The following is a 26,770-nucleotide window of genomic DNA, read 5'->3' on the forward strand; positions in this document are numbered from 1 at the left end:
TTGTGGTAAGGTGACCTTCCATGAATAAGTCAGAATAAGCCAGCCTAATGAGTTGACAAATCCAACCAGTTAGTGCAACAGGGTAGATTCCAGGAGAAACAAGTTGGGAACATAAATTTTAAAAGGATGAAGTATGTGCCATATAACACTATAAGAAACAAACTGGTCAAAGAAGCAGATCTGGATCAAAATGGGATTACATGTAGGAGACAGAAGGTAAGAAAAAAGTGTGAAAGCTAAACAGCCATCTTATACAGTGTAGGTCTTAGAGAGGAAGAACCAGTCTGGATTTTGAATGACAAAAGAAGAGTGGTTGGGAAATATGGTTAATGGACATGGAAGAAGATCTTAGGGGTCTGGAAAAATGCAAAATGTAGAGTCATTCTTTGGGCTGAGGCAATAACATGTCAAAAGCAATGCATGGAGACTGAGGGTGATGAAATTTGGATGAACTATGCCCAAATGAAGCGAATGGAGTACGAACAAAGACAGAGGTAAGGGTAAGAAAGGTTGTACATGTAAACGTTAGAGTAATAAGAAACATGAATGCAATGACCAATATGAATTCAACAGGAGGACTAGACACAGTGGTATGGATTAGAGATAGAATGCTAGGAAGGAGATGTGTAGGAGGGTAAACAGATGTGATAATCCCTCTAACCTTCAATGAATTCATTCATTCCTACAGCTAGAAGGCATGAAATTGGGAACAAAAGGAAAAACGTTTGGTGTTCCAGTGGGTGATGAAAGCATTGATATGAGGTATTTCCAGCTGAGAACAGATGCACCAAAAGACCTGGATTGAGGGAATCTCCATGGGAAGAAATCTGTTAGGTTGAGATAAAAGATCTGCAAGAATGTTCAGTATGCCAATATTTGAGATTTTCATAATCAAGCAGAACTTATGACAGACCACAAATGCATCTTCCCAAATTTACTAACTCTCATCAGTCATGTACAATCCACAAACATCATCACTACAAATGCCCATGCAATCAAAGTTAATGTACTTTCATCAATAATAATGCTATCACTATGTCCAATATCAAAATATTCTGTATCAGTGTAATGAAACTGATATATAAAATTTGAAATAGAGATATTACTTGAACATTAATAAAGATAACTATTGTTTTAAATAACAATGCTACTTTTATAATTTTTATATATTACACCAAGCCTGCATAAAGGCTTACACATTTAAAAGATGTGCATACAAGTTCTTTTTGTCAACACTTTTGAATTCAACTTTGCACAATGCATTATAAAAAACAAAAAACAACATAATTTTAATGTTTTACCAACCAAGCAATGATCAGAAAATTAGTTGCTAATAACATAGACATACAAATTTAAATTCATAACAGTTATTTTGGTTTTAATTACAGACTTGCTGTAATCATCTATGCAGATTTTGAAAAAAATATTCTTTTTCTATCTCAAGTTTTTTTTTTTACAAATCAGAAGGAAAACAAACTCTTCCTTTGATAAAATTATTATTTCATTTACTACAATAAACATTTTTTATTATTATGTTTGGATTATAGAATTATCAATAATACTCTCATGTTACGATTCCAGAGAAATCTAATCAGCAGTTGTCAATATTTTAAGCATTACAAAATGTGACCCAATTTCAATGAAAATAAATCAGTTATGTAAAAGTAAATATGAAAAATTCAAATGTGATGGAGAAAAATGGCTATCATTTTTGGATTCACTGTATAGGAATTACTGTAGAATAATGTAACTTAAAGACCATAAAACCATCAATGGCCTGTGTAATTATAGCAAATAATCAGCCCAATTCCAATTATGTACAGTAAAATTGATATCGTGTGTGTGTGTGTTAATAATTTTACCTGCAAAATAGTAACAACTACAGAGATTACAGCAGTTTGAAGCTTCATTAAACTTGAAATGGTTGAATATATCAATAAATGTGCCATGTAAAAACATCATCATGATCTCTTTTTCATTTTTTATTTGATGGGGGAAAAAAGGCAACTGAGTTTATGGCTATTACATAATTAATACATAACATTATACGACAGTTGTAAGAGACAAACAAATTGTTAAGCTTCACTGCCAAAATTCATCATTCACTTCAGCTGTAAGTTCAAAGACCTTTGCTGTTAGTCTATACATCTTGAACTAAATCACTCTAAAACAAGTGAAGTATTCATATAAACTTACAGCTTTGAAATATTTTGTTTGTATATAGAGGAATCTTCAAACTGGTTGTCCAAAGTTTTTTTTAATTGGCCTTAATAAAAAATACTTCTAGTTGTATCTTCATTGCATATGCAATGATCAGTATTCCAACCTTACAAAAAATGTATAATTTAAATGCATTAATATAAAGAACACCCATATCATGTTGATTGAATTATTTAAAACTTATCACCTCTTGGCTTGACTTACATGCTTTCATTGAATGTTTCAAATCTCAGTACTTCTACTGTGTCACTTTTAACATTTGTCTAAAATCATCAGATATTAGCTTTTACTATTAACAAAAACATATCATACATTGTTAGTTTCAGGTTCAACAGACATTTAGCTACAACAATTACCCACCTTTGTAATTCTTATTTCTCAACCATTTGCTTCCAACAAGAAAAACCCAAAATGTCGTTTTCTCATTCAGAAGTAATTCAACGAATTAACGATCATATTTGGTGAGCCATAACTAACTTTAAGGTAACTTCTTGGAACTATGTATATTTACAAGTAATGGAACTGTCACATGATAAAATGGAATATTCCACAGCTGTCTAATGGGTTAGTTATTTTCTAAATATACTTTTATCACTTCCAATTCATAGTAACATCTCTAACAACTAAAAAAAAAAAAAGTACAGCAAAGTAATTTGACCTTCATCTCAAGAAATTTGGGGAAAAAAGTCCTTATAGATCTCCAAAAGGAAAACAGTGTGTATTAACTTTGTGTACAGAACCTGTTGTCAGTTGTTCATTAATGTACAGTCTGTAAAGAAATGGATGTGCTTCACAATGTGCACAGTATTGATTTTTATTCATTCTTTTATTTAGTATATCAATTATATAAATAAATGACAGACAGAGATTAACTAATAATATTTTATTATGTGGTAAACAAATGTTTTGTGCCCAAAGAACACATACTGGGCTGTGATTGTAAGCATACTTACAAATAAGAAGAATGCTGTTGTGAAATGTGGTATGAGTGGTGTAATTTTTAATATCTCAGTAATTGATTTTTCCTTGACTAGAAAATTTAACAAATTTTATTGATTCTGATTATCATCCACAATAGATTTTTCAGATTTATTTCTTTAGTTAATTTCATCAGACATAGAAAGAAAGGCTAACCATGGGCTACTATCATCTCTGGGTTAAAGAAGAAACTACATAACATCTTTGACCTCTTACCAGCCAACTATGGAAAGGCAGAGAGGAGATTCAGCAAGATAAAGATTATCAAGACCAATCTGAAGTTTTGTCTAGGAGCTGACAGAATCACTTATCAGTTTTTGTTCATGCCCCTCTTTAATAAGTGACATTGATCCCATACCATTTACATATCTTTGGATTTCTGCCAATTCACACAAAATGACCAAGCTTGAGAAGGTGGTAAAGGAGAGTGATGAGAAGAAGAGGATAAAGGAAGAATCCAAGAAATGGATATTGGGGAATCATCAGGCAATGACACTGATGCATGCTAGATTTCTTTTGGTAAGTTTTCTGATAACTTCCACTACAGAGTACATTTTACAATAAGCTACGTGATTGACCCTTAAAAATGCATGCTTTGGGGATCCAGCTCACCCCCTTAAAAAAAAATAAAAAAAATAAAGTATGAGCCCTGGCATGTTTGAATAACTGCCATAAGTTCGAGAATGTTGAGATGAAGAGGAGACTCTTTGATTGACCAGTGACTAGAAATTTTCTGAGTTGAGACAAGCACTCCACCTCCTAAAGATGCATCCATGGACAGATGTAAATCTGGAAGATGTGGCAGAACCTCCACCATGGTTTGGTCTCTCTCTCACTATCAAGCCACATTGGTCCTGATTGGGGAAGGAAGGGTAAAAGGATGGTTCAACAGACCTGAAGAGAAGTTCCAGTGATCTGGGAGTGTCCATTGAAAATAATGTACAAACTCAACCCATGGGAATGAGAGCTTCTAATAAAGTCTATATCTTCAAGAGGTAAAACCTCTTGAGCTGTGAGAGAATGTGAGGTGAGGGCCTCGTAAACTGCTTGCCCCATATCTTGAAGAACAAGGGAAAGCTGGGCCTAACTGAGGTTAGAATTGAAGAAAACTCCCAAACAAATAAGTTACTGAGTGGGGATCAGAACAGACTTCTCCACCTTTATCAGGAATCTCACCTGTATGCTTCTTGCAGGAGCAGACAAGTGTGATCTCTGGATTGTAAATGCGAAGAAGTGAGTAAGAGAGAGTCATCCATGTAATGATGAGTCTGAAGACTCATTCAGAAAAGATGTCAGGCAAAAGTTCTTACTGTCCGATAAAACATAAGGAGCCGAGGTTAGTCCAAACAGTATAATCCTAAATTGGAACACTCAACTTTTAGCTATAAACACTATCACTGATGTGGGTACTTTGGGGATGAATCTTAAATTGTAGAGTATGTGGATAAAAATTGGTTTCTAGTATAAAGAGCATATGAAATGAAGTCAAAGCAACTCTTGGCCCTACAAACAGGAAAAAATACACATCAGTGATGTATCAATGCTAAAAAATATTACGTCCTTCTGTGATAAAAATTAGGATTGTAAAGGCATATTTAACAATAATGAAAAAAAATATTCAGGTTGAACAAAGAATTAGATGTTACTAGTAGGAAGGACACAAAGTACAAGCTATCTAAACATACCTAGTTAACAAAGTATTTATTAATATTAAAACAACAAACCATCAAAAATTACCTAGTATACAAAGTATGTAATAATAAAATATGTAAACCAACTTAAATTACCCAGAAAACAAAATAATAATCAATATGTAACTTAGACAGCAAAGAGCATGTAAAAAATGTATCTCAAGACAACTGGTATGGGTATTAAAACTTTCATTAAAATAAAGTAGAAAACAATGTTTTGACCTTTGGGGTCATATTCAGGTTAACCAAAAGTTAACAGAAGGTTGAAATGTTGTTGTCTACTTTATTTTAATAAAAGTTTAATACCCATACCAGCCACCTTGAGACACATTTTTACTTCAAGTGGGTTTCTCGTTATCAAGAAAAGACACACATCTAATTTATAAAAGTCCAAGTACTAATGATGTGAAATACTTAATTCTCTCATGTGTAAAAAAGGATGTAACCACCTGAAGGGAAACTGAGCTATGCCTACCATGGGCATTCCAACTCAACCATGTGCAAAAGGTAAAAGTCAAAAACTTACCACAGATCAACTGGGAGATATAGAAACATCAGGAAGAAAGGAAGAGAAAAGCAAACCTCTGCCAAAGTGAATGAGTGAAGACACTGCAACAGGAGCAAGAAAACAAAAAACAAAAAAAACTAGCAAAACCACCCTTGTTTTGAACATAGAGACAAATTTGAATGTGTCAATCTGAATAACCAGCTGTAAAAAATGGTGTAGAAGGTGAAATCTCTTGAAGAAGTGTAGAGTTTAACAGACCAAAATAAGAAAGTGTTGAAAAAAAGAGTTCAAACTGTCTTTTCTTTGATTTTACTCTTATTCAGTAACAAAGGTTGAAAAGGAGAAAAGAAATTACTTGCCAAACATAGCATATTAACTCCCTACATAGCAAGGCATGTACCTCTTCGTGTAAATAGTTCAACCCAATTTCTGAAAAGTAGTACTAGTAGCATTGTACACTATAACAAGAATTACCATAGTCAATAAATTAAATCATGAATTCTTACAAAGTTTTCATAAAATTTTATAACAAAAATATAATTGAAACAATTTAATGTAAACACTTTAAAAAACTATGGAGAAAAAAATTTAAATGGCAAAACCCACAATCATAAGTGGTAGCCACATATGAAAAAAACATATCTATATGAAGCTATTCCACTTGAGAAAGTGAAGATCGAGTGGGATTAGCAGATGTAGCTAGTTGTGCCAATATAGATGGCTTAACATTATTTGTGGAGAATAGGCATATGTACATGTCCAATAGTGGCATGAAATTGGTGTGGTATACAGACTTGTGTGCTGAGCATGAAAATACTTTTAACAATGCTTAGAGAGCACAAAGAAGATTGAGATATATTTATGTGAAAGAAGTAAGACCATATCAGAATAAAATACTTGAACAATTTTTACTTTTAATATGCACACCTCTATTAAACATATTGAAGCCAATAAGATAACACTAGTTAATGGATCATAATTTCAGCTTGAGACCACATATTGGCAAAATAAACAAAACTTTAATTTTGTTAATTACTGTTGCCCTTTTCTTAAAAAACAAAACAAAAACAACTATTGCTTAAATGTATATCAACTGCAAATTTGAAAATGCAAGCTAAAGAGGTTATCTTAGTAAAAATCATACATTTACATTTAAACCACACACAAACACATATATAAAAGAAAACATTTCAGGATATTTAATAGATAGCCATATTTAAACATAGATTTTCTGTATGCAGTGAAAAAAAAGGCAGTTTAATACATAACTTTGTAGAGCAAAACATGATTATTTCATGCTTATACATAGATATGATAGTAACTCAGTAGTAATCACTGATAAAGTTGAGCAGTGCAGACTGTACTATTATCCTTGTTTTCAACACTATTTCTCTTCTGTCACAATTTATACTTTACTATTTTTTAAACCCACCTCTGGAGCAATATAGTCTGGAGTGCCACAAAAAGTTGTCGTTGTTTTGCCATTCAGTATTCCCTCTTTACACATCCCAAAATCAGCAATCTTACAATGTCCATCGCTATCTAACATTATATTGTCTAATTTGAGATCCCTACAAATTGATAAAAGAAAAAAGTTCATCTTTAATTACATAAATGCATATTCACTGAAAACATCTGGTTCTAAGATTTCCAAAGATGTCACTTACACTGGCAACACAATCTTATGATCAATTTAATGAATATTTCTAGAAAAAAATTCCACAGAAAGACAAAAAAGGGATCAATAAATACTAAAAATAATGCTGCAACAAAAGCACACACTAAAAATTACTTTCTTTTTTGTATTGACAAATTTATTACATTGTTTTATGCAAATCTTGCAACAGCAACTTTCCCATCAAGTAACTGCCACATGACACAATAAGTTGTGGTACTCATCTATAACTCTTATGAGATTTTATTTTATATTTTAAACCAACAATCAGTGTCTCATTATACACTTTAAATGATACAATAAATAAATAGCAAAACATATTACTGCTTAATAAGGATTTGAATACACTGAAGTATACACATTGTGTATGTTTTCTTATAGCAAAGCCACATCGAGCTATCTGCTCTGTCCAACCAGCAGAATTGAGCCCCTGATTTTAGAGTTGTAAATCTAAAGACTTACTGCTGTCTCATCGAGGGATTACACACACTGTAAAGTTTAATGAACTGTCAATTTCTAATGGCTAAAAGCATTAAACCTACAAAACTGGTAAACAATATATTATGCACTTTGTAATATCTCCCAGTGCGAGTTTCATGCACTGTTAACACTGATTAATTTGTTTTCATCCCTACAGCTCTTTTTATCTTTTATAAAACTGTACAGATCAGTAGACAGCAGAAGGGTGGCTTAGCATGTTTAATATCAAGGCAATGTTTTATAAACTTATATTAACATTAACTATAAATTTTATTCAAAGTTAAATACTATAATTCATCTTTTATTTTTTATTACTATTACTTAAATAACAAATCCTTTTAAGTTTTTTAGTTCATAATATGTGTTTAAGAAACAAAATGTTTCAAACAGAGTAGTATCATTATGCTCATATAGTGGTCATGGACAGTTTTATAGATCACACACACACAAAACTGCTAACTGTACATTAGTTTTAAATTTGTCACTGTTTTTTATTTTAACAAATTAAATTATTACTGCTTTTACAATGATTTTCTGAATTAAACAGCCTATAAGGAAATTAAGCCAAATGTTAAGGTATGTAGTTTATTGCAAACATAATAAGCTTAGAGAAATCTTCCTTGAATTACCACAATGATATTTGAGGTTAAACACATCCTTGTAAAACCTAACAAGATACAACTTTTACTTTTGACTACACATGAGCCAATAGTAATCTTAAAAGCTTGAATGAAGTCTTAACTAACCTATAATAAAAAAAAAATCCATTCTTCTGTTTAATGAAATATCCTATAGGGTAATTAACCACAAGTTGGAATTTCAGGATGAAACAAGCAAAGACCATAGATAATAGGGTACTTTTCATGTTTTAACAGACCCAGATCTGGGAGGATGGGGACTATGCGAGCCCAAATCTTCTACATTAAGTTTATTTTAATTTTAATTAAGTTTTTATATTCATAATTACATTTACTAATTTCATTTATTATTATTTCAGATTTTTTATTGCGAGGTGAAATGTCTAAGCGATCTTACGAAAGTGGAAATAGTAAACAAAAAAAGACTACTACAAAATCTGAGTCTCTACAGAAGGACATCACAGAAACAAAGTCTACTAAACAGTACTTTGCAACTACTGCCACTACATCTGGTTCTGAAAATTCTGTTTTGCCTGTCACTGAAGGTGCTACTTCATCTATCCAAGAAGCCACTACTTTGTCTATTATCCATGAAGCTGTTCCACCATCTGTCTCTGTAACTGTCCCTTCATCTATTTTGGAAACAGAAGGGGCTTCAATGTCACAGTAATCCAAAGCTGCTGATTTTGTGTTGAATGTTGGACTATAGTTGCAGCCTGTACAACCAGAGGTACAAGCTACACTAATTGAATCTGAGTTGCAAGAAGGAAAATGTCCACTTCAGTTACACTACCAGCATAAGGATGCCAATTTCTCAGCATCAAAGCATGGTTACAAAGATCAGCATCGTTATTTTGGAAAAAATATGTTTATTCCCGTGCATCCATTGACAAAGGAAAAAACAGAAAGTTTGTGGTTTTGTTACTCACCCACAACTGGTAAAGCTTTTTACTTCTACTGCCATCTATTCTCAGCTGGAAATACTGATTTCATCAATGGATTTGATAACTGGAAGCATACTGGTCTAATGAAGGAACAACATGAAAAAATACAAATGCACTGGAATTCTACAATTGCATTTGCACAACAAGATTCTGCACAAGACTACATTGGTGAGAAACTAAAAACAAGCTTCAGGATGGAGGAAAGCTATTGGGTATCCATTCTTGAGCATTCGCTCAATGTGATTTTGTACTGTGCTAAACGTGGGTTGCCTCAGCATAGTGAAGATGAGGGTTTTGGTATGGTGAATAATGGAAATTTCATGGGACTACTTGAGCTGATTGCAAAATATGGAAACTCATTTTATGGAAATTTTGGAAACTCACATTGCTAAGTATGGTAATCCAGGGCGAGGACAATCGTTACACTTGTCATCAACAACCTGCGAAAAGTTGATTGATTTACTGGAATAAGCAGTTCTTAATGCAGTAGTTCAGGAAATGCAGAAAGATAAATACTACTTGTTGTCCATTGACTCAACTCCAGACATTTCGCATATCGCTCAGTTAAACATGCTCTGGCCAAAGTAGATTTTTGAAATATCATTAATGAATTTGCACAAAAAAAAGGCTTGTTGGTTCAATCTGATGCCAGCTCATAATCAATAGGTAGGTGTGTATAAAATTATTAATTCAGGAAAATATAATATGTAAAAGTGAAATATTTGTAAAGTAATATGCTAAATAAAAATGTTTACACAATAAAAGTGTGATTTTGTTTATATAATAAAAATTGTAGCCAGGGAGGCCCAAAAAAATTATCCACGGGCCCCCATCCTTCTAGATCCAGGCCTGTGGTGGAATGTGTATTTCTTACTGAAAATAATATACTTAAAAAAAGTCACGAAAAACGCATGCTCATGTGGCTCCAATTCATATTGTCACAGTTAGCTAGCTTTAAGAAAAACTAGGGAGTGGGCAAAGTTTTGTCACACAAGGTAAACTAAAATGGCAACAACAGATGAAGAGGAAGATAGATCTAACATGTCAATTGAACAGTACGTGTTTGAACCAGAGTTTGTAAATGACAGTCTAATATAGACAATGTCATAAAAGACTGTTTTACACTGCTAATGTCAGGAAAATGGGATGAAATTCTTGGCTGTTAGTGTGGTAACATGAGAGACAATACTGTAAATCTACGAGTAAATTCTAGTCAATATTTGTATTTTGAAGTGATGGATCTATACTTAGATGTAGATCTAATATCAACTAATGGACTCCTTATAGTCCATTCTGCATATGCTCTGATTCGTATGTATACATTAGAACTGGAAAAGCAAATATAGCTGGAATAATATTTTGATAATTGAATCTTGTAGATCTAGCATTTTATGTGTTGCATATTGATATTTCTGATGAAATTTCATTAAAATAAAGTGTTATAAATGTGAAAATAAATAATAAAAATCATCCAATTGTTTGTCAGTGACCCTCTACTTTATAAATAACTGAAAGTGAAATTTCATATTTTTTTGTTGTTTGAGCAGATCTACTGTTGCATTTATAAAATCTGAATGATTGCTGACAATTCTATATTGCACTTAAAACATTAGCTAAAACCTGAGTTTATTCTGCATGCCTCTCATTGTTGGACAGCTAATTGTACATGACTGTCATTGCTGATATCAGTCTATTAACACGAGCATGATATGCTACTGTCATGAACCTGGCAGCTGTTCACTGTGCTTGATGATTCTACCTCAAATTTTGGATACACACTGCAACCTTCTTTACCACAAGTTTCTTTTTGTTTTTGCAAATCCCATGTCCAATTCTAGTTCATTTTTGATCTTACTCCAAAACGTGTTCACTGCATATGTGGTAGTTTTCAACAGACTCCATTTATCATGAGTTCTTGATGAGAACTTTGTCCAAGCTATGTGGCATTTTCTGTCTGATTTAGGTGGATACTCATTCAGAGATACCTCCTTTTCCTTGGGACATGCCCACATCCATAAACAACATACTAAAAAATACCATGGTTGTTTACTCACGAATAACTGTATTCACATCTGTCAAAAGAAATTTGTCCAGGAGAAAAAAAATATTTTCATATAAACAAACTAGCAGTTTTCCAAGCACAGAAGCAAGGCTGTATTAATTAATTAATTTATTTATTTATTTATTTACAACAAGAATTACTGTGTCATTATATAAGGTTAATTTTTGATGACTAAGTTTTTGTCACTACATAAACATGCATATAAAATGAAGTTAAGATACACTGTTATAGAACAAGTGTATGGAGAAACAAGTTTTGATACTTTTATGTGTCCTTTTAAGTTTTTATACAGCATTGTGTATTTATCCTGTATATTTATGATCTCTCTGGAATTCCTTAAAAGACTATATATTGGTAGCATAAAAATTTTAAGCTGTACAAACCAAGACAGAAAATGGAGCACACTGTAGGAATTTGTTACATGTTCTGTATTCTACTTAAAGCAATTTTTTTTATTGGTTTGCAAGTTGAAAAAAAAAAGAAACAAAAACTGAATACTGGACCCCTAATTTCTTTTTCAGCTATCTATTATTATCTAATTTTAGCCTAAAGTAGGATAAATAAATAAAAGTATATATACATGTCAATAACCAGACCCTCACTTTTATCTAACATAATTCACTCCACAAATGACCAGGTACTTAAATGCATTATTTTTGTCAGTTATCAGAAAATTTTATTTGCTCACAACAAGTAAGCAATTTTCTTCATGTCACATGTTAAGATATTAAATATTCTTATTAAATATACTAATTATTTATTTATTGGAAGTCTGCCTTCATCCTTTAACAAGTATGAAATTGTTTAAAATTTTGCATGTGCATATGATATTTCTTTGCAAATAACAGACAATCAGCTTAACAAATTGATACAGCATTCTTGATGAACCTTAACAAATTTATGCATTGAAATAATATTGATCATTAAAACAATAATTCAATGAAGACCAAAACGTGTAAAAATAGTCATATTAAAGTTAATGTTATCAAAAACATTATTCAAGTAAATGTAACTAATAAACAATTTCAGCAGGAAAAGATTTACAATGATATACTTTAACCTGTATATCACTCCTTGCTTGTGTAGAAACATTAGGGCAAGTGTGACTTCTGCTGCATAGAATCTTGCACGAGGTTCATCAAATTTTCTAGCCCTTTGAATTTGGAACATGAGATCACCTCCATTAACATATTCCATGACAAAAAACAATCGATCCTACAAATATAAAAAAATTTAGCTCAGAATCCTGTAGGATTATCTAAAAACTATAAAATAATAACATAGAAAATTGTACAAAACTCTCACAAGGTTCCAAACAATGTATTAAAAAGCAACAGTATAAAAATCATTAAATAATGCTTGGAAAACCATTTGCAGAGCAAAGAAAATCTGTAACAATTCCCAAATGATAAAAAAAACAAAATCCCTCAAACAAGTCCTAAAATTCAAGTGTTTTTTTATAATATGTCATCAGTTATTTAGAATCAAATGAAATTTAATGATTAGTCAATCTCCAATATTAAGTTTTTAAAATAAAAATGTGAGATTTAATGCATGCATAAGTAATTTTTTTCATGGTCACTTATCCTTCATGGTTACTATTTTGCAAATAAATAATTTAAAAAAAAAATCAAAATCACATAATACAGAATTCAAAATCCCAGAACCACTACTACCAGTTTAACACACATCCTGAAAGTAAACAACAAAATCTGAAACTGAAAATTCAACATTCAAGCATTTTTCTAAAACAGGACCAACACTCAAAAATCTGCCAATGAAAGTCAAACAAGAAACTCTACAAAAGAAACACCTGATCTATAAGTACTTTGTTCTTGTGAACAGTTATGAAAAAAAATGCATAAAATCAATAGACAGTGAATGAAAGAATGCAGAGTTTTGGGACTCTTGTACACAAAATTTGTCATAGCAGAGCACACCTAAGAAATTAAATCAACCATACAAAGAGACAGCATACAAATTTTGGACACATAAACATGAAAAAATATGGAAAATCAAAAAAGCATATCATATACAGGCCCAAAAATTAGCCTCCAACAGAAACCAAGATGTGAAAACTAGCTAACATAACTCTATACTCAGGTAAATAACAGACAAACCTCAACCAGGACAAGCTAAATAAACAACATTCATCCAAACAATTTCTCTTCTAGAACTATGTACACAATCAATAATGAAGAGTAAACAAACATAGATCTCTGTAAAGACCATGCTTAACCATCTTCTTATAAAAACTACAACACCCAAAAACTATTGACCTGAAAAAGACCTCAGTATAGACTGAAATATCATGCAAGAAGAAAATATATTTAAGATGCCTAAAACCATCCAAAATCAACTAAGAAGTCTGACTTAATGTAACAGCACTAATACCATAAATAAATTTCATCTATACCAAACAATTCTGTAATTTCCAAAAAGATTCTTATTCAGTCATTAATTCTAGTTACAAGACAGGACAAGCTCATTTGCTATTAAGAAATATATTAAATCCAAAATGTTAAAAGAAATTACCTTTTGAAAAAGTTGTTTACTTAACCTCAGTTTGAAACAAAAATACAGGGATAAAACAGAATGATAGAGTATTCTTGTTTTATGTTCAATGTGGTTAGTTGGTTGATTTGGTGTTTTATGGCACAAAGCAACTAGACTATCTATGCCAAACATCCAGTATAAAGTTAAAATTAAAGCAAACTTAGTAAAATTCATAAAACGAAATTAAGGTAAAACAAAATGAAGTTTAAAAAAAACCCATAAATATTATAAAGCCAATGTTTACATCCGATCTGCAACGTTAAGAGAAAATCTACAATAATACAAGTTGTAAAGGACTTTCTGTAGCATAACTGTAATTATCATAACTTGTCATGAAGACTAACAGGTAAGTTCAAAAACCACTGTCAATCACCCAAAGTTGGCCTTTACAGTCCTGGTTCAGAGTTTTTTAATGTTATGGCCATTTTCAAAAAGTAAAGTAATAAAAGTTTTAAAAGACTTGTAGTAAAATTTTAATAATAACTCACCAGGATGACTAACGGGTAGTTCAAACAGCAGCGTTAGTCACCTGAAGTTAGCCTTTCCAGTCCTGGTTTCAAGTTATTTCACGTTATGGCGATTTTCTAATTTCAAATCGAACTAGGTGGACTATAATTCTTAAAAGGGAATCACATTAAAAAAAAAGGTCTAATGTATAAATTAAAAACTTAAATGGCATTAAAAAAATTAGAAACATTTCCAAGATGGACAGTGTCACCATCACCAATAACACTATCTAATGTTATGGACAAACCTTAGGACAGAACATGTTTAAAATGGTACTGTTGTTGAGAGCCGTAATGACAGGAAGAAAGTAAAATGTGGCTTTATGTGTGTGATCTGAATGTTACACAGACTACACATTGGTGCATCAGTTCCAGATAAAAGAAAATGATAACTTAAAAAACTGTGACCAATGCATAGTCTAGTTAGAACAACTTCCTCTTTCCGATCCTTACAGAAGCAAGATTGCCAAAGTCCAGTACAAGGTTTTACTTGGAAAAGCTTGTTTTCTCATTGCTCGCTCCAAGTCAACTGCCAGCTGGCATGGAGCCGAGCCTTGAATACAGGACCAAAGTCCATGTATGGAACAGGCACAGCAGTTATTGTGCCAGAGTAGAAAGATTTAGCTGCAGTGTTGGCAAGCTCATTCCCACGAATACCCACGTGGCCCAGTATCCAGAAAAACTAGAGAGAAGTAGATGTTACAGAGAAATGGGCCAGTTGGTTTTGACTATCGGTGAGAACAGAGTGTGAACTAATGTGAAGCAATTCCAGGGCCAGTATAGAACTAAGCGAGTCAGTACAAAGAGAGCAGTTTGAGTACTGCTAAGCTTCTATGTGATCCAGAGCAAGAGAAATGGCAAAAAGTTCAGCAGTGATCACAGAAGTTGTAGAGGGATTCTGCACGCACCGACCAAACCTTAACAAGCCATGGCAGAGCCCACACATTCACTGATTTTGAACTATCTGTATAAATAGGAATGGAAGGATGGTTCAAAAGAGGTTTAGCAATTAACAGACAGTATTTCCAATCTGGAGTGTCTGCTTTTCTCAGATGACTTAACAATAGATCACAATTGGGGACTGTAAGAAGCCATGGTGGGATGGGCTGACCAGTGGATACAGCAATATTATCCAAGGACAGACCCAATTCATCCAAATGTGCCTGGATACGAAAGCCAAAAAAGCAATGGCAGACCACCTGAAAACACAATCCCAGGTGAGATGCTTTGGTAAACAATGAAGTTTCAAAGCATATAGTAAAGACAGTTGCAAATGGCAGAGGTGCAAAGAAGGTTCATGAAACTCTATGTATAAGCTCTGAACTGGGGAAGTGCAGAAAGCACCAGTGCAGAGCCAAATTCCATGATGACGAATGGGGTCCAGCATCTTTAAGGCCGAGGTTCTGGCAGAGCCACAGACCAGTGATCCATAATCAGGTTTCAATCGAATAAGAGCGAGGTATATCTTTAGCACAGAACATCAATCTGCTCCCGAAGTGGAGGACAGAGAGAATGTTCAGTGCTCTTGTATATTTGACCCATAGCTGCTTGACGTGTGGTATAAAGGTCAGCTTACAGTCAAAAATAAGCCCCAAGAACTTTCTCTCCCAAGTCCACAGGTAGCACAACTTCACCGATACAGAGTTCAGAATTAGAGTGAATACACAATGGTAGCAAAAGTGCATGCAAAGAGTTTTAGTGAGAGAGAAGCTAAAACCATTTGCTGTGGTTCACTTCAGTAAATGGTTGAGGGCAGTCTGTAGCTGCAGCTCAATAAACCTCATGTCGACGACTAGCACGAAATGTGAAAGTGAGAGGAACAGTGAGAGGGAGTTGTTCAGTGATGGCATTAATTTTTATACTGAAAAGTGTGACACTCAGAACACAGCCCTGAGGGACACCAAGTTCCTGTAGAAAAGAACGGGAAAGTGTCGAATCCACACAAACTTGGAATCTCCTGTTCGTTAAAACTTTTTAAATAAAAATGGGGAAATGTGCCACATAACCCATATATACAAAGGTCTCGCAAGATTCCATACCTCCATGTTGTATCATAAGACTTCTCAATGTCAAAGAATATTGACACAAGATGTTGTCATTTGAGAAAGGCTTCTCTGATTGCGTTTCAAGCCAAATCAGGTGGTCCATGTTGAAGCGCTGTTGTCAGAACCCACACTGGGTGGATGAGAGGTGGTGGTTTTATTTGAGAAACCAAACAAGACAAGCATTAAGTATCCTCTCTAAGGTCTTACAGAGACAGCTCATCAAAGCAATTGGACAGCAGTTTGACAGAATCTTGGGATCCTTCCCAGACTTAGATAAAGGTAGGACAACAGCCTGGCACCAGCCATCAGGAAAAACATTCTCCTGCCAGATCCAGTTAAAAACAATCAGAATAGCAGGAAAAGCAGGAGATGGATGGCACAGCATTTCATAGTGTACATCATCAGTTTCAACTAATGTGCTGCCAGACCAATGAAGGGCCAGTTTGAGTTCCACCAGTGTAAAGGGACGATTATAGTCATAGAGACAATCAGCTTGAAAGGAAAGAGGTGATAACTCTGCCCGAGTCTTGATGGCTAAGAAGGTAGAAGAATAAGCAGAAGTGCTAGAAGCCCAGGAAAAGCTGTCACCTAAAGTATCAGCAATATTCTGGGTATCAACTATTTCCTGGCCACCAGAGAGCAAGATCGAGAGATGGACAAAAATATACTGCCCACTGACCTTTCGAATCTTGTCCCATATGACTTTAGAACTGGTGGTATAAGATATGCTAGTCATGAATTTAATCCAAGATTCCTTCTGGCTTTGATGTCTTACCCACCAAGCATGTGCACGGGCCTGCTGGAAAGAGATGTGGTTCACCAGTGAGGAATATCTAAAGAAAGTATCCCAGGCCCATTTTTAGCCTTCCGTGCCATGTGGCAGGCAAGATTCCACAACGGATGAGGATAATGTTGAAAACGTGTAGAGGTTTTAGGAATACATTGAACAGCTGCTTGTATAATACAGTCAGTCACTGCTGCCACACAGTTGTCTATTGATGGCTTACTGACGATGGTAGGATCAAGTTCTGCAAGAACAGTGAAAGAGGGCCAGTTTTCTTGGTCCAGCTTCCACTGGGGCATGCAGGTCGGGTGGCATCAACCATAGCCAGTCTCTCTCAACATTATAGGAAAATGATCACTGTTTCATGGATTACTGTCAATCCTCCATAAAAAATGGGAGAATAGTAAAGAGGAGCAAGCTAAGAGATCAATAGCAGTAAAGGACTGACTAGGTGCATGAAAATACAAGTAGAAGAACCAGTATCAGCACTACCCTGGAGGGGATGATGTCCATTAAAGTCCTGCAGAATTAAAAAGGGAGATAGCAACTGTTCAGTAAGAGCATCAAGGTCTGATTGATCATACGTCTTTCCAGGCAACAGATAGAGAGAACAAACAGTCATGGTGTTACCCAAGGAAACACGAAATTGGTATGGCCTCCAAATGCGTGTCGAGTGGCAAAGACAGGGTGGGCACATGCTGATCAACCAACATTGCCATCCCTCCATGCGCTCATCCATCACACAGCCTGTCATTTCTGTACAAAGAAAACTGCCAAAAGGTGACTGTATTGGCAGGTTTCAGAAATGTTTCCTATAAAGAAAGACATAAAGGATGGTAGGAAGCAATCAGTGTTTTCATGTCATGGAGATTAGAATGGAAACCTCAACAGTTCAAATGTATCAAGGTGGTCATTTTTATTTATGTGTAGATGAATCGGATGGAGAACTCTTCTGTTTACAATCACGTTTTTTTTCTTTACTGTCTTTATTTAAGGAAGGTCTATCGATCTCCATGGTTTCTGCCCAGGGTCAATTGGGCAGGTCTTAGCTGTTGGAAGAGGATTCCAGAGACTGAGGACGTGAACGAATGATCATTTTGCATTTTGGGGTGGGAAAAGAATATATATCCGAGGAAATGTCTGTACCTGGAACCAAAGGAAGTGGATCTTGGGATTTGTTGGGATGTATGGAAGGGACAGAGATGGGTGTTTAAGTTGATTCATCAACTTTTTTAACCATGGAGGTCAAACGACTTTTCATTTGTTTTGAGAACAATTCTTTTGGAGTAACAGAGAGATCTGTCTGCATTCCCACTGTTGTTGTGGAACGAAGTGCAACAGCATACGTTCGAGGTGAAGTGGTGGACACCAACTTTCCAGCCTCAGAGTAAATAATGTTTTGAATCATTTTCAAACACTGCACCTCTTTTCCTTCCAACCATTTCGAGCAAGAACAAAAGTAGAATGGGTGAGAGCCATTGCAAATTGACCCAATTAAAGACCATTTCACATTCACAGGCATCATGGCCCTTGCCACCGCAATGAGCATACGTCAAGGAACCACGACATGACCTCTTTGAGTGATCAAACAACTGACACAGGAAGCATCGGATGGAGTTTGAAATGTATGGCCATACTCTGCAGTAAAAATAACTTGCCTTGATGGTGGCTGGTTGATATAGTGATGTAAATGTCAGAATGAGGATACTGGTCAACACTGTAATTCCATCTTTGAGAGTGGATATCAGCCTCGCTCTAGAAACTCCTTGATTGGAAAAACCAGCAAGAATCTCTGACTCTGAGATATTCTTCAAATCCCTCAACAATAACTCCTCGTGATGAATTCAAAGTAGCATGATGTGTAACCTCAATAGGTATATCCCCAATTACCTTTGAATGCAACAGGAGTTCACTGTGTTTAAGACTGGATGTTTCCACCAATATGTCACCAGATTGAAGCTTCTTTACTGACATTGGAGAGCCAGCAAGTTCCTCTAGTCCTTTCTGAATGAAAAAGAGAGACATTTGCCCTAAAAGTTGTCTTAAAGTGGGTGCAATATAAGAAAATGAGGTACAACAGGTGGTACAGATGGTGAGGATTACTGCTCAGAATCTTCAAAATGTGGTTGTTTACCTATAGACTGTTTTTTCACTCTTTGATTAAGATTTTTAATTGCAGTATGCATAATAAAGAAAGAGAAATTTCGGTGCCCACTGACCTCATCAATCATGGAGCCTTACAAGGGGACGTACTACAATGTCAAACAAGGACACTGCAGCAACACCAGGTTTTCATGAGCACTATACCCAAACACCAGCATCAGATACAATGTCCAAACAACTGTTGAGAACATCCAACACTGGTACTTAGTTGACCCTAGTCCGAGTGGACCAGCCGAATGACCCAAGGAGGGGCCATCCCAAGGCCGCCCATCTATAGGAATTCAAGGCCAAAGTGTTGTGTTAGGTCTGGAACCCTCAACCACCAGGAACCTCTCCTCCCCTTCACGGGTTGCCACGCATGGCAAACATGTGGGTGGATATTTAGATCCCAGAAGAAAACTGAAAGAACAGAACCTCCCGTGGGAGGTCTCCTCACCATGTACAGGAATCCACACAGAGGGGTGTTCAATGTGACTTACCAAACTTTTCCAATGAAAGGTGTTCTTTACTATCATGAGTAAATTTCTTTTAGTTGTTATAAAATGAAATTTGTAATACTGCTTCGTTAAACAATAATAGTTGGTTGTGATGTCCATGCATTGAAAAGAGCATGGCTCTCTTTCTGTATCATACATACAACCTCTGTATCTGTGTTTCATGTGTTACTGTTTTAGCTATTTCATATACAAATACTATGTAAGGACTCGAATAAGCTATAGTTTTCTAATTCATACATGATCTTTCTTATTTATTTTAACAATAGTAAAGGAGCTGTATCAGTGATATTATATTCTATAAAATACTCACCTCAGTTTGAAAACTACAGTACAGAGCTGTCAAAAAAGGATGACAAGCTGCAAGTGTTAAAACTCGCTTCTCTGCCATTGTGCAATCTACATCATCATCTTGTAAGATAACATATTTCTTTAAAATCTTGATAGCATAGACTTCATCACTTCCCTTCCTTTCAGCCAATAGAACCTGACATAGGAATTCAAACATAACTTGTTTTTCATTTTTTTATAACTTGTAAAGTCTGAATATTTTTCAAATATCAAGTCATCCCACAAGTTATGTCATTTGTTTGGGATAGAATAAGTTTAAATGCATATTCCTTGGCTAAATGAAATTATTCTCAAAGTCATATAAGTTATACAGAATGACTTGATAGCATTAAGTGTAAGCCAGTTCATTTCTTTACTAGTTTTTGTTTTATTTATTTTAGAATCCCCAATTATCATTGAGGTGTCAGAGGAGCATAATGCATATAATGCTTTATGAGTTCAGAAAAGGGAAAAGTGCTACTAAAGCTACGCGAAGCATTCAAGAGATGTATGGCAATGACATTCTGAATGTGAGGAAGTGTCAAAAATGGTTCAATAAGTTTATAACTGGTGACTGTAGTCTGACAGATGCAGCTCGCAGTGGGCACCCTATTGAGTTTGATAAGGACCTGCTTCTAGCAACACTTGAGGCAGATTGAGCTGTAACTGTCAAATTAGCCAAGAAACTCAATTCATCTCCTTTTGCTGTTCATTGACATTTGCAACAACTTGGTAAAGTTTCAAAGTTAGGAAAATGGATACCACGTGAGTGCGAGTTTTCATACAGCAAAGCCACAGCAGGCTATCTGCCGAGTCCACTGAGAGGAATTTAACTCCTGATTTTAGCTTTGTAAATCCGTAGACTTACTGCTGTACCAGTGTGAGATGCCACGAGTTGTCAACTGATAATATGAGAGAACAAGTAGACATTTGCACATATCTTCACTCTTGTGAACTTCAAGCTTTGTTTTAGAACCACCTGGTGACTGGATATGAGAAATGAGCACTCTATTAAAATTTTAAGCACCACTGACTATGAGTTGGTGCAGGAAAACCAGCTACACCATAGCCAAAAGCAAACCTGTACCCTGAGAAGGTTATGCTTAGTGTTTAGTGGGATAAAGTGGTGTAATACACTTCAAGTTGTTACAATCAAACCAAACAATCATTCTGAGAAATACTATCAGCAAATGGATCAATTGAACATCGCAGTAAAAAGATGAAATACAGAAGACTTGCTTTGGTGAATCAGAAAGGAGTTGTTTTCCACCATGACAATGCATGTCCTCACACTGCTGGGATCACTTCCAGAAAAATTGAAGACCTTAGTTGTGAGAAATTTCCCCAACTCCCCTTATTCTCCTGATCCTGCTCTTCCAGATTACCATCTTTTCAGAAGCTTGCAACATCATCTGAACAAAAAACAGCTTACTTCTACAGATTAATTAAAAAATAGCTTTTGTACCTTTTTTAATCTCAAAATCACCTGATTTTTTTTATAAGCATGGTATTGAAAATCTTTTGACACATGAGCAGACTGTTATTGAAAGTTATGGAAAATACATAATTGATTAAGGTTGTTATTTGAATTCTTTTTTCTCCTTTTAAATCTTAGTGTTACAAACGACTTTACTTAAGGGATGACCTGATAGTTTTTAAAGTCTGAATATTTTTTATAACTTACAAGTATCTAACAAAATTAATTTTAATAATCCATCAGTCCATACTTTTTATTATTAAAACTTTAAAACCAACCATTTACCCTGTTTCTTAATAAAAGTGTCTGTTCAGTTACAGAAATAAAATCTTAAGTAAACTTTAAATTTCTTCATCAGTTGAAATTTCTGAAAATCCAAAATGAAATCCACTAAAGATGAGGTAAGTTTTAACAACTGCCATACACATACAATCTCATATATTGATTTGAATTTTAAAAAATGTGTCATTCTAAAAAAGTTTTGGTTGTTTTGATTAGAAACAAAAGGCACTATTTTGGAAGTCTAGATCATTGGACCAAATCTGTAACTGGACCTGAAAGCCGACATGAAGAAATGTGGTTGTGAATATGATAGCTTAAGAGTAGCAATTAAGTTAAACCATGGTTCCAGGTCATAGAGAAAAACTTATTCAAAGATATCCCAATCAATTTGACATACAGCTAAATTAAAGATTTGTCAACTGATTACTACATTGACAGTAAAACATAAAAAACAGGAATAAAAGTGTCATTACCTTAAGAAATGGGATTGAAATCATATATAAGAAATCATTAGTTTTAATATTTTTTAAAAAACTAATGGCATAATAAAGTCCATATACATAGTGTTGAAGTTGAAGAAGATGAAAGATGACGTCCCTAGCAATTTTCAAATTAAGAATGCAATTTCTGCAAAGAAGAGTAAATTTAAAAAGGATAGTATAATCCATATTGATCTCATCATATCATATTTTCATTAATATTTAGTGTGTTTTTTTTATTGTTGTTGTTGTTTATTTGCGATGAGATTCATTCATCAAGATCCACTGAAATAACCCTAAATTCTCAGTTTCTGGAATGAACCCTACTAGATTGGCTTGTGTGGCAGGTGATAATTTGTTTAGCCTTAGTTTTTAAGAGTTGTATTATACTATGAAACTTCACACATACAAATAAAACCTTATAATAGTGTAAATAAAGGTAATACTTATAAGTAATAGAAAGACACTTTTTGAATAAACAAAGTTAAAAATAAATTTTGATAATTGAGCAAGTTACATGAACTCAAAGAGTAATGTTCTCTTAAAATAATTGCTACTACTTCATATTTTATTTTTAAGCAAATTCATACATCAACAAATACAAACTTTTCCTGAATACAGACTAAGAATAACACTATGTAGCAATATCTAAGGTTAGTTCAGAATTTCTATTAAATTGTAAAACTTATTGTTATTCATCCATCTTTATTATATAACTTCATGGCAATGATTCATAAGCCCTTTTTACACTGTACAAGGTATCATTTAAAGTTGTTCAATTAGCTCAAAATATATTTTTGTTGTATGCATTGCATATGATTTAGTGACAATTTCATTTCATTTTTAATAAAGACCTTCTATAAGCTTATAATTTTGAAATTAATACATAGTTCCTAAAGTTTGAATTAAATTTTACAAATCCAATTTTCATTAAACATTTCCATAAAAATCTACACATATTTAGTTTAGTTTTGATTCTACACTATGTTAATCAACACTTACTAAAAAATAATGAAAGGTAAGTTATAAAGGAAAATTACTTTCTTTGAGGTCAATAATTATTGGCTAATTTAGTAAAAAAAATTTTAAACAAAAAAGTTGAAGATAAACATGTATTTTATCAAAGAATTTGGTATTATTCATAATTATGCCCACCGTTCTCAATGATATCACATAAATAATGAATTTTCCATCACTTACATAAACACTCAAATATACAGTTGGTTGTAAAATGTCCATGATATACCCATACTTGTGAAATGTTATTTTTCTTACCTATAATAAAAATGTTCTATCATAAACAAAAAGTTAAAATAAAAAAATACTTTTTGGCAATTATATTCACTTTAACAAACTAATTTTACATATCATATTATGACCAACTTTTTTCATGTGTGGTCTTTTATATACAAAAACCATTGCTTACCTTTCCAAAATTACCCTTGCCCAAAACCTTTAAGAAGTTAAAGTCACTTAATCCAAACTTTTTAGAATCTCTTTCTTCTGTGCTATACAACTGAGTTGTTGGCTCAAAGTTTTGTGGTCCTTGCTCACCTTCAGTAAGCAATGTACCCTGCTGCATATCAAAGCAAAGTCTTTTAAGCTCTTCAGCAGCTGCATGCATGTCTAAAGGTGGGGCACTGCTATTGGCTGTAAGAAGAGGAAATCTTATCTTTATAATTGCTCTTATACAATAAACTTCACTACGCAAATATTGAAACAAAAACCTATTATTTCAGTAAGATTAACAGAAAAAAAATTAAAAAATTACCTGTCTGTGCTTCAAACTGATCACAAGTGGAAGATATGGAGCCCTCTACTCCTGGTCGCATTAGTCTATTTTGAGATTCACTAATTGATGTCTAGAAAGAAAAAAAAAAAAACGATTGTAAAGAATTGAAAAATACACTGTTATTCATAAATATTTTACTGTGGATGAGATGGAATCCTCTTTAGAAAACACCAATTTCAAATTTCAGTTTGATACAAAACATTGTTTCCATTTCAATAAACTGACTTAAATTCCCCAAAAGTCCTTTTTTAATGTACATCCACCTCACTTCCAGGTCAAAGACAGTATAGTCAAAGCTTGTAGCAAACACAGTATATGCTACAATACGTACGTCATAAAAAAGAATATACACATATATAACAATGTTATTACTTCATACACATTGGAAAGAACAAGTAACTAGTACAATGGGTATTGATGTAATTATAAGCTGGCTGGTTAAATTAATATTTTTATAACAGATCTTCTACTAATACAAGTATTTTAACTTTTTTATTAAATATACAAAAAAGTTAATAAATTTCACTACATGGTGTCCATAAAGTTACTTGTCAATTTTATTAATTTCAGACACCTGGTTATGGTGCTGTCAAAGTACAAAAAGGTCAAGTTAATTCTGTTGTTAATACAAACTTGTTTCAAATTAAAAGAAAGACACATAGAACACATTCTGCAAAATTCTTTGAAGTGCCTATTGTTCCAGATTTTTTATACACCCTGTAGACTGGTACAGAGAGAGAGGGGAAAAAAAAACTTCTTGCAATATATTAAAAAAAAGTAAATTTTTTTAATGTTTATTGTTAATGTCTGTTATACAACACGGTAAACTTTATCTCAACTTGGTCAGTGAAGCTTTATTTACCTTCTTTTTCCTTTTGGATAGCTTATCACAAGAAATTCCCATTGCAAAAAGAATCTCAGCCAATTGCTTTGGATTTATACCACAATTATTGGCCACATTCTTGTGGCACCGCTTGTGAACATTCATTTTACAAGCTGTAAAAACACAAACATTTTTTTTTCAATTCACACCACTGAATATGCAGTGTAAATGTTTCATAAAAATATGTATACAGCACTTAATACTTGTTATTACGAACTAAAACTAAACATTAATTAAGATTATTTTGTAACTTCTCTACAGCAACAGTCTGCTTTATAAATGAATAAGGAGGTATCAACTGCAAGTTATTTTCACAGCATAAATATCTCTCATGTATCATTTAATTGTACAACAATTCAGATTACAGGCATTCCAAAAATTTGAGTCACTAATATAATTCTTTCAACAACAACAAAAAAAAAGATTAAAACTATAAGGACTATTTCTGCAATTATTTTAAAATTAGTTCAGAGACAATATTATTTTTTAAAGAATGTCATGTTATAAATATTTTTTGTGAAGAATAAGAATTAAGGATTACTAAAAATATAAATTAGTTCTTAAACTGTCTTTAAACCACAGAATAAACTATTTGGGGGGAAACAAAATATTTTATTAGATCGATGCTGTTAGCTTCTTATTTTGTGTATAAAAATAGTTTCAAATACTGCTAGAAAGTTATATTTTTCACTGTTTATTAAATATGTTTCAAAGTGTCAATTACATTTAAGTACATTTAATTTTTAGATATGTGGCTTGAGGATTGGAAATCAAAATGGTTGAATTTATTTCAAAATTTCAACATATAGTCTCTAGGGTGTTTTTCTTGATGATAAGAAACCCACTTGAAATAAAAAGGTATCTCAGAATGGCTGGTATGGGTATTAACACCTTTATTGATAATTGTTTTGCATCTTTTGCATAAAGATTTTGTAAAAATAAATGCCATTAACATAGATTTTAAAAATGTACAAAAAAACTCTGAAATAAAGCTAACACAAAAAATAAATGTGTTTTTATACCTTCACACTGCAATCCTTGTTTGAAAAGTCCATACAGCATAGAACCACAATGATCACAGAAAGTTGGTCTTTTGTAATTATGAACCAAAAATCTATGAGGGACGTTGATATTAAAACGACTACCAACCTACATGCCAAAAAACAAACAAAACCAACTAGTTTATATATATATATATTAGGAAAACAATTTGTGGTTCTCAAACATAAAATCTACTGTAAAAAAAGCCTATACATACATGTATCTATATACAGATGTAAAAGAAACAGAGGATTGAAAAATATGATATTTAGTCATTTAAAAACATAAAAATATTTTTAACTGTCTTAAATCTGTTACTATACCTCTCAACATAATCATGCTCATTTAAATTACTGAAAACTAGTTGCCACAAAGTAAACATTCTTTTATAAAGTAAAAAAATATGTAATTCTTGAACTACAAGTTAAATATTGACTAACTCCACAATATTTTAACTGGTTTGTTAAGTAGATCAAATCATTATTTTGTCTTTCAAGTATACTGAGAGTTGTGCAAGATACCTCTCAGGAAAATGTTGAGAATAACTACATCAACTGTGAAAAACAATTCTAAACTAGAAGTCATATGATGTTTTTAAGGTTTATCAAATGCCAAGAGAATAAGTATAGCGATTATTGCAATAATTATTCACATACGAGTATTGTATACAAGTTGTAATTTATTTAACTAAAAGTTTTTGATATTTATGTTTATATAAATAGCCAGCAATGATAATTAATTA

The 26,770-nt window shown here is 33.3% G+C and overlaps 1 protein-coding gene across 20 annotated transcripts in view; it reads right to left on the bottom strand.

Moving 5' to 3' along the window:
• Positions 1 to 26,770, bottom strand: part of LOC143256111 (calcium-independent protein kinase C-like) — a 95,450-nt gene that overhangs the window by 35,056 nt on the left and 33,624 nt on the right. For 15 of the 20 annotated variants that reach the window (XR_013031162.1, XR_013031152.1, XR_013031187.1 and 12 more), the window contains 8 exons: positions 26,010 to 26,136; positions 24,967 to 25,100; positions 24,084 to 24,174; positions 23,739 to 23,962; positions 23,513 to 23,587; positions 20,058 to 20,231; positions 12,251 to 12,411; positions 6,830 to 6,968 (listed from right to left, as the gene is read on the bottom strand). Coding sequence is in view for 15 of the 20 variants with exons in the window: in XM_076512871.1 (XP_076368986.1) it covers positions 6,830 to 6,968; positions 12,251 to 12,411; positions 20,058 to 20,231; positions 23,513 to 23,587; positions 23,739 to 23,962; positions 24,084 to 24,174; positions 24,967 to 25,100; positions 26,010 to 26,136 (1,125 nt within the window). In the remaining 5 variants the exon portion in view is untranslated. Of the gene's footprint in view, positions 1 to 5,415; positions 5,499 to 6,829; positions 6,969 to 12,250; positions 12,412 to 20,057; positions 20,232 to 23,512; positions 23,588 to 23,738; positions 23,963 to 24,083; positions 24,175 to 24,966; positions 25,101 to 26,009; positions 26,137 to 26,770 lie in introns of all 20 variants that reach the window. The other 5 variants (XM_076512953.1, XM_076512913.1, XM_076512920.1 and 2 more) reach the window with 5 other exon arrangements.

This window comes from Tachypleus tridentatus, chromosome 1, assembly GCF_004210375.1.
Source record: "Tachypleus tridentatus isolate NWPU-2018 chromosome 1, ASM421037v1, whole genome shotgun sequence".
Taxonomy (NCBI): Eukaryota; Metazoa; Arthropoda; class Merostomata; order Xiphosura; family Limulidae; genus Tachypleus; species Tachypleus tridentatus.